This window comes from Hylobates moloch, unplaced genomic scaffold, assembly GCF_009828535.3.
Source record: "Hylobates moloch isolate HMO894 unplaced genomic scaffold, HMol_V3 SCAFFOLD_14, whole genome shotgun sequence".
In the NCBI taxonomy this organism is placed as follows: domain Eukaryota; kingdom Metazoa; phylum Chordata; class Mammalia; order Primates; family Hylobatidae; genus Hylobates; species Hylobates moloch.
The window spans coordinates 63,387,779-63,396,822 of NW_026652289.1; the positions used below are offsets into that span (position 1 = coordinate 63,387,779).

Sequence of the window (9,044 nt, forward strand, 5' to 3'; positions counted from 1 at the left end):
TACAGGTGCCGCCGCCACGGCCTAGCTAATTTTTTGTATTTTTAGTAGAGACGGGGTTTCACTGTGTTAGCCAGGGTGGTCTCGATCTTCTGACCTCGTGATCCGCCCTTCTCGGCCTCCCAAAGTGCTGGGATTACAGGCGTGAGCCACCGTGCCTGGCCTAAATATATTTTTAAAAGTAAATAGAGATGGGTGTCACTAAGTTGCCCAGGCTGATCTCAAACTCCTGAACTCAAGTGATCCTCCCACCTGAGCCTCCCAAAGTGCTAAGATTGCAGGGTGAGCTACCATGCTCAGCCAAGGAATTTTTTGTTGTTTTTTATTTATTTATTTATTTTTAAATAGAGTCTTACTATGATTCCTGGGCTAGTTTCGAACTCCTGGGGTCAAGTAATCCTCCCACCTCAGCCTCCCAAGTAGCTGAGACTACAGGGATTGGGCTACTGCATCTGGCGTAAAGCTAGGTTTTAGTGTGGAATCTGAAGTGATATATATAAACTTCATACTCTGTCACATTAAAGTGTGGATCTTATACTTCAAACGGATCTTTTACCATGCATTGGCCATCTGGAAAACACTGGCTAACTGTGTTATGCCAGTCTTCCAAGTATTTACTCCTTTTATTTTATAATATTTTTAAAATCACATATAATAATATTACCACTGATCTCATCAGAAAAGTGTCTAAGTATTGGGAAGCTCGTTAGTTAATAGTAGTAGACGCAAGTTTCCCAAAATTCTGACTCAAAAGCCCAGATTTTATCATTGGCAACAAATACTGTCAGTGTTGTCCTTGAAGTGACCAGCTCAATTCATTCACTTTTGAGAAAATATTTACTGGATACCCTAAATAACCATAGTTGTCAGTCATTCTTTGAAGTTAAAAATGGAGTTCCATTTAAAAAGCAGCAGTTCAGCTTGTGACTCATTCACACTAGTACTTTTCTTTGAGACATCCTGTAGCACAGGTGCTTTATGCATTCCCATTTCATAAACACAGAGTATTAAAAAGACTTCTACTCAAAGATTGTAACTTAATAAATTCTAATTTTTACTGCTACTTAATTGAAACTGACATTTTTCTTTTTTATTGGAGGTGTGTGGTGGTGAGGAATACTGTGACTTCTAGTGCAGTTTAATGATAGTGCCTTGATTCATGCTAACCAGCAGTTTTATTCACCTTTGCTTTTGCATCATCACTGTAAATGCTGACACAACAAGTAAAGGCAAATAATGTCTTTGTGTTGTTCTAAAAGTAGTTTTGACCATGTGTATCCCTTGAAAAGGTTTCAGAGACCTCTGAAAGTCTGTAGACCGCACTTAGAGAACAAACCATTGGTCTACAGATAAATCTATCATTAAGCCTAATGTTAAGGAAATCATAAGATGAGGAGAGGAGCGTTTAGATAGGATTTATTCTACAATATTGCAGAGGGTGTGCTTCATATTATTAATCCTGTTAAAAATCTCTGGAAAGCGGGCCGGGCGCGGTGGCTCACGCCTGTAATCCCAGCACTTTGGGAGGCCGAGTCGAGCAGAACACCTGAGGTCAGGAGTTCAAGACCAGCCTCAACATGGAAAAACCCTGTCTCTACTAAAAATACAAAATTAGCCAGGCGTGGTGGTGCATGCCTGTAATCCCAGCTACTCAGGAGGCTGAGGCAGGAGAATTGCTTGAACCTGGGAGGCAGAGGTTGCGGTGAGCCAAGATTGCGCCATTGCACTCCAGCCTGGGCAACAAGAGTGAAACTCCGTCTCGGAAAAAAAAAAAAATCTCTGGAAAGCTTTGGAAGAAGATGTATTACTAAATTCTTTTTTTTTTTTTTTTGTATCTTTATTTTTTGTTGTTGGTAAGATCTATCCTCAGGAGAGACACAGCATAAGAGTTCCTGAATCTGGAGAACATTATGAACTGCATCTTTTGCACTACCTTCAAGAAAACCTTGGATCACGTATTGCTGCTCTAAAAGTGATATAATTTTGACCTGTGTAGAACTCTCTGGTATACACTGGCTATTTAACCAAATGAGGAGGTTTAATCAATAGAAAACACAGAATTGATCATCACATTTGATACCTGCCACGTAACATCTACTCCTGAAAATAAATGTGGTGCCATGCAGGGGTCTACAGTTTGTGGTAGTAATCTAATACCTTAACCCCACATGCTCAAAATCAAATGATATATATTCCTGAGAGATCCAGCAATACCATGAGAATTACTAAAAAAAAAAAAAAAAAAAAAAAAAAAAAAAAAGACATTAGCACCATGTATTCATACTACCCTATTTTCACTTTTAATAGTATTATAAACTTCATGAACTTAGTGTATTTTTACAGTATACTTTTGAGTTTGTTAAAATATGATGATATTAGTGATTGGTTTGGTTCAGTTCCAGAATCTCTGACTAGTTACAGATTTGATAGCACTTAAATGTAATTGAATAGCTTATGTTTCATTGCTTGGGCATATCCAGCATGTTATGAACTAATAGCTATTAAACTTGACTTAACCAGTCATTCATTAATGATTTTTCAAGGATAACTTAGTGGCCTCCTAAAGACACTTGTTTTGGCACTGACCAGTTTTTAGCCAATTTAATCTGTATCTATTATAAATAATTCTCATTTTTCTTTGATGATATTAACAGAGTGGGCTTTTCCTTTTGCATAAAGGCTAGTAACTGTATATGTAGCATGGATTTAATTAGTCATGATATTGATAATTACAGGCAGAAAATTTTTAATCAAATGATTAGAGCTTAAATATTTGCAGGCAAGTTTTTTTTTTTTTCCTTTAAGAAAAGGAAAAAGTACACATTCACTAGAATTCTTCAGAAAATCTAGTGGTGCCAGTTTCCATTTGATATTTCCTTATTAAAATATTCTAGAATTTTAAGGAGATTGAAGGGAATCACAGTGGGGTGGGGAGACCTGGGTTTGGGGAATGACAGAGAGAAGAGGTGGTGAGGGCCTGATTAAAAACTAAGCAGAAGTAGTTTTAACAAAAATACTCATGAAAGTGTTTGGAAACTGAAATTTAAACAACTAGAATATTAAGGAAACCAGAATCAATAAATCACTGTCTTGCCAGCACAGCTACAGAGTAAAATGATTCAGGGGAGGAAAAGTTCCTTAGAGTTACTTTTATAATTATTTTTTTTTCCTCTTAGGTTTAGAAATCTTACAAATTTAAACTTTATCCTTTTAAAATTATTTGAACATAATTTAGATATTGTAAGCTTAAAATACAAATGTTTACAGATAACCTCTTTACCATAAACTAATCCCTGGCAAGCCATGACTCTCTTTTTTTTTGGTGTTTAAAGCCTATAAACAGTTTTCTTGAATGATAATGAACGTTTCTTGGTTTAGCACTAGGATTTAGCTATGAAGAGAGCTCATAGGCTTTCAGGTGCTAATTGAGATCTGCCCTGTTAGAGTCTTGGGGTGCTAGATCTGTCACATTGACACCAGTGGCAGGGAAGGCATCTATGAGTTTGATGCTTTTTATCACACACTTCAGTGTTTAGAAAGTTATTACCAATACTTTTAAACAACACTCCAAAAACATTTGGTATATTTCTTTCTCATCACTACAGAGAGAGTAGATTTCCCCATAGAGAGCACAGCCTCCATTAGTAAGGTTGGTGACTATTGGTAAGAGGTGGACTTCATTGACACCAAGTGGGAGGTAGGGAAAGCCCAGAAATGGCAGGATGACATGGTGGTTCTGTCTTTGGGAAAGGTATTGGGTTTTGCTGTTTGTATTTATACTGTGTAATAGATACCATGCTTTTTCTTATTATCTGTATATGTATTGCTTTTCATGTTTGATATTTTCCCATGCCAAGATTTGTTTATATATATTTTCAATGTTAAATTAAATTGATTTGGGTAACTTTCTTCCCCAAGACAGTATTTTCCCCCTTAAGTATATATCTGACTGTGGAGGGTGTTTTGTTTTGTTTTGTTTTGTTTTGTTTTGTTTTGTTTTGTTTGGACTAATTGGCCTCGAAGGATCTATCCTTATAATATATGCAAAGTAGAAATGGTATACAGTAGCTTTTAAGCAGCTACTCCATTGAAACCTCTCACCCATTAAGGCTGTTTCTTCAAAATGGCATCTCTTATTTTACCAAAACAAACTTTAAAAACTTCATGTACTCTTGAATTCACAGGTTTTTTCCTTTTGCATGTTGCCTTCTTTCCTCCTATCACAAAGAATGCTTCTGTTATCACTCCCAGTCACTTAAGTGCCATTTTGCTTCTTTAGCGGGAAAAAATACCTGAATGAATTCACTTACAGAAAGACAGTTTGACTGAATTTGCTTTTTACAACCAGTGTGGAAAATATCATAGTCAATTGAGGCAATCAGTAGAAATCTCACTAAAAGTTTGTACCCCCTGAGTATGGGGTACAGCTTAAACAGCTTAAACAGCAAGAACGTATAAAAGTAGCAACAGTTTAGTGGGAGCCAAAAAGCACTAGGTTAAATATCATACTATGTTTTTAAAGACTTGATAAATGTGTACACTTGAACAACCATCCAGAGGGATAGTTACTTGAGCATTATAGAGTAGTGGAACTCAAAATCTAAGATTCATCTGGGATACTTACTAAAAGAAATGTAGAGTTTTGAATCTCACTCTTAAAAATATGTATTCCTAGGCTAGGCATGGTGGCTTACGCCTGTAATCCTAGCACTTTGGGAGGCCAAGGCGGGTGAATCACTTGAAGTCAGGACCAGCTTGGTCAACATGGTGAAACCCCATCTCTACTAAAAGTACAAAAAAATTAGCCAGGCATGATGGCGTGTGCCTATAATCCCACCTACTCGGGAGGCTGAGGCAGGAGAATCGCTTGAACCTGGGAGGCGGAAGTTGCAGTGAGCTGAGATTTCGTCACTGTAGTCCAGTCTGGGCGACAGAGTGAGACTCTGCCTCAAAATAAATAAATAAAAATTTGTATCCCATTGATTTGGGTAGACACCAGGAATGTGCATTTCCAACAAGCTTTCCAGGCGAATCCTACAGTAAGTCATCTGTGGACTACTTTAAGAAACTCTTCTTTAGAGAATGGAGTTGGATTAATAATAGGTGATTTTTTACACTGGACTGATTCACAAGAACCTAAGCAGTAGTCCATGAAGCTGCTCATCTGTGGTAACTGGCCCCTTCTCACTCTGAAAGCAGCAGGAGATGTTGTTTACTTTGTTTCTATCCCCTTTGTCTGGAGATTAATTTTGGAATGAAAGTTTTTCTCTCTATGCCATTCCTGGTTCTTTTCCAAAGCCTCATACAAGAGGATTAGGTCACAATGCATGCATTACCTTTTAAAAGAATGCGATATTGATACCGATGCTTACTTTTTTTTTTTTTTTTTTTACTACTTGTTTTATTCCTTCCAGAAAGTATAGCCCGCCTTTCTATAGCATAGTTCTCTTTAGGTGGAATGATTCCTATAAGATTTCTCATTATTAAATTATGCATTTTTCAAGATGGAATCAATCTTTGATTTAACCTAATCTAATATTCTGATTTGTTAGAAGAACAACCTACATGCTAGAGAGAGAGGAGGAAATATACCCATGACCACACAGCCAGTTAGTATCCAGTTGGTGCTGGACTCCAGCCAGGTGTCCTGCCTCATGATAGTTAAATGATATATAGAAAAGGTAAATTTTTAAAGAAATATTTATTAATATATTCCTGTAAAACATTTTAAAGGTAACCACATAAAAATGGTTAATTTTTCCATTCCAAAGTAAATGCTAAGCATGCTTATTAATGAAGCAGTACTTCTAATTAGTATATGACATTCTGAAGTTAATTAAACTCATTGCACTAAATGTGTCTTCCTTGGTATAGTGGGGGATTTGAGGATTGGAATATAGAGTAGAGTGCTTGCTTAAGCCTGGGAGCCCATCTTTATAGCTATTTGATGTAAGAAAAGAGACATGGCCATTTCTAAACTATATAAGGTGAGTGTGTCTATTCCCAGCAGATATAAAGGAAAAAGGAAACTTTTTTGACTCCCACCTTCCCAGCCTCACCCAGCCTCACCTATCCATCTTCCAGCCTCAAATATGGAGATGTTAGTGCAAGGTGCTGGGCTCTAGGTAATCATTTGGTAAGTCCTTTACAGATAAAGAGAAAGTAGTGTTTGTATGTTTGTTTTTAAGTAACCCCAAAACAAATTTATGTTGTATTCAGCAAAATTGGAATTCAGGTGTTTAATTTTAGAACATAAAGTGCCTGCTGTTTTAAGCATTGACTTGTATAAAAAGAATTGCATGTCTCACTCCAGTAAGCTTATGGGTTTTCTCATTTTTAGGTATATGGCTTTTAATCATGTAAAGTGAAACATTAGTTTTGTTGCATTTTATTACAGGTTCTTTGTTGCAATAAAGATGCTGCTGAAATTAATTGATTTAAGTGTTCCTTTTTCTCCCATTTCCCCACGGGAAATGTACAACCTTGCCTTGATTAGTGACAACTGTGGAGTGACTAATATACATGAACAAGGTCATGTGCTTGCAGTGGAGAAGAGAAACTGCAGTATGAAGGATTACATGGGGGTTTCAGTATAAACACTAACCAAAATGCATCCAAGCCCAATGGGAGGTGTGTAGAGAACTGCTTTCTATCTGCAAGTGGTTCCCAACATCCAGCAGTTGATACTACAAGGGTAAATGGTGCTTGGAGCCAGTGAGGAGCATATCCCCCTATCCCAACCTCTACCCCCGAGCAGCTGGGGGTTTGTGGGAATACCACCTAGAGTTAGTTGATAGTGGCTTTTACATGCTGCCCAGGAAATTTTTTTTTTTTTTTTTTTAATTTTTTTGAGACAGTCTCACACTGCCGCCCAGGCTGGAGTGCAGTGGCGCAATCTTGGCTGACTGCAAGCTCTGCCTCCCAGGTTTACACCATTCTCCTGCCTCAGCCTCCCAAGTAGCTGGGACTATAGGCACCCGCCACCATGCCTGGCTAATTTTTTGTAGTTTTAGTAGAGATGGGGTTTCACCGTGTTAGGATGGTCTCGATCTCCTGAACTCTGACCTCGTGATCCACCTGCCTTGGCCTCCCAAAGTGCTGGGATTACAGGTGTGAGCCACCACACCTGGCCCCTACTGCCCAGGAAACTTTGAGGGAGTTTATTTTTTTAATTTTTTTATTTTGTTTTTTTTTTTGAGACAGAGTCTCACTCTCTCACCCCGGCTGGAGTGCAGTGGCGCCATCTCGGCTCGCTGCAAGCTCCGCCTCCCGGGTTCACACCATTCTCCTGCCTCAGCCTCTCCGAGTAGCTGGGACTACAGGCGGCCGCCACCATGCCCGGCTAATTTTTTTGTACTTTTAGTAGAGATGGGGTTTCACCGTGGTCTCGATCTCCTAACCTCGTGATCCACCCGCGTCGGCCTCGCAAAGTGCTGGGATTACAAGCGTGAGCCACCGTGCCTGGCCGAGGGAGTTTAATTTACTGTGTTTTTCAGAGGTTTCTGTTTTTTTTTTTTTTAGGTGGAGTCTTGTTCTGTCACCCAGGCTGGAGTGTAGCAGTGCAATCTTGGCATACTGCAACCTCCCCTGCCCAGGTTCAAGCGATTCTCCTGCCCCAGCCTCCCAAGTAGCTGGGATTACAGGCGCCTGCCACCACACCTGGCTAATGTAGAGACGAGGTTTCACCATGTTGGCCAGGCTGGTCTCGAAGTCTGTAATGACCTCAGGTGATGTGCCTGCCTCAGCCTCCCAAAGTGCTGGGATTACAGGTGTGAGCCACCACGTCCGGCCTGACAATATTCTGGTTTTTTGAAGTTTTATTAGAGAAAGGGCAGAGGGGAAGCAGATGAACCCCTCTGAAATAAGTAAATGTGGGTTTGTGTGATAATCCTTCCAGAACAGAGGCTTAATCTGGATTCTGTAACCCTCAAGTTGTATGTGAAGTCTTGCATGAAAAGTAGTAGTGTATTATTCTGGAGATAGGCTCTTTGGCTTTATCAAATACTCAAATACTCAAAGGGATAGTGACCCAAAAAAAGTTAAGAACCACGGCTGTATTAGGGTCTTAAACTTTTATTTTGTATACAAAAATTATTAGGAATAAAGATGATTTTAAAATAAGGGACTGCTAGGCCGGGTGCAGTGGCTCACACCTGTAATCCTAGCACTTTGGGAGGCTGAGACGGGTAGATCACTTGAAGTCAGGAGTTTAAGACCAGCTAGCCAACATGGTGAATAAACTTTTGCATACTAAAAATACAAAAGTTAGCTGGGCATGGTGGCACATGGCTGTAATCCCAGCTACTCGGGAGGCTAAGGCAGGAGAATTGGTTGAGCTTGGGAGGCAGAGGTTGCAGTGAGCCAAGATCATGCCACTGCTCTCTAGCCTGGGCAACAGTGTGAGACTCCATCTCAAAAAAATAAAAAGTAAGGGACTGCTGTAGATGAGTGCTTCCTAACCTTTTCATCTTGTAACACAAAAAAAGACACTCGTATGACACAGGGATAAACAGGCACACTGGGGTAAGCTGTTAAGGCTGCTCGTAGCCAGAAGTGACTGTCCAGGCCCACCTAAGCTCTAAAGAAATTAGTATCTCATTATACATATGATCTATTTATGGCACTATGGTTGGGAAATTTTATAGATTACCTTGGCCTATCAAAAATCAGCTTTCACCTGACACAGTGGCTCATGCCTGCAGTCCTAGCACTTTGGGAGGCTAAGGTGGGCAGATTGCTTGAGCTCACAAGTTCAAGGCCAGCCTGGGCAACATGGTGAAACCCCATTTCTACAAAAATACAAAACCTACCTGGGTGTGGTGATGCATGCCTGTAGTTCCAGCTACTCGGGAGGCTGAAGTGAGAGGATCGCTTGAGCCTTGGAGGCAGAGGCTGCAGTCAGCTGAGATCACACCACTGCACTCCAGCCTGGGCAACAGAGCCAGACCTTGTCTCAAAATAAATTTTTTTTTTTTTTAATTAGCTTTCAGGCCAGACGAGGTGGCTCACACCTGTAATCCCAGCACTTTGAGAGGCCAAGGTGGGAG

At 39.8% G+C, this 9,044-nt stretch overlaps 1 protein-coding gene across 2 annotated transcripts in view; it reads left to right on the plus strand.

Moving 5' to 3' along the window:
* LOC116481582 (dipeptidyl peptidase 8) overlaps positions 1–6,429 on the plus strand; it is a 48,718-nt gene extending 42,289 nt beyond the window's left edge. For both annotated transcript variants that reach the window (XM_058427628.1, XM_058427629.1), the window contains one exon: positions 1,856–6,429. In XM_058427628.1, the coding sequence (XP_058283611.1) occupies positions 1,856–1,978 (123 nt within the window). In that variant the 3' untranslated portion in view covers positions 1,979–6,429. The remainder of the gene's footprint in view (positions 1–1,855) is intronic.
* The last annotated feature ends 2,615 nt before the right edge of the window (positions 6,430–9,044 follow it).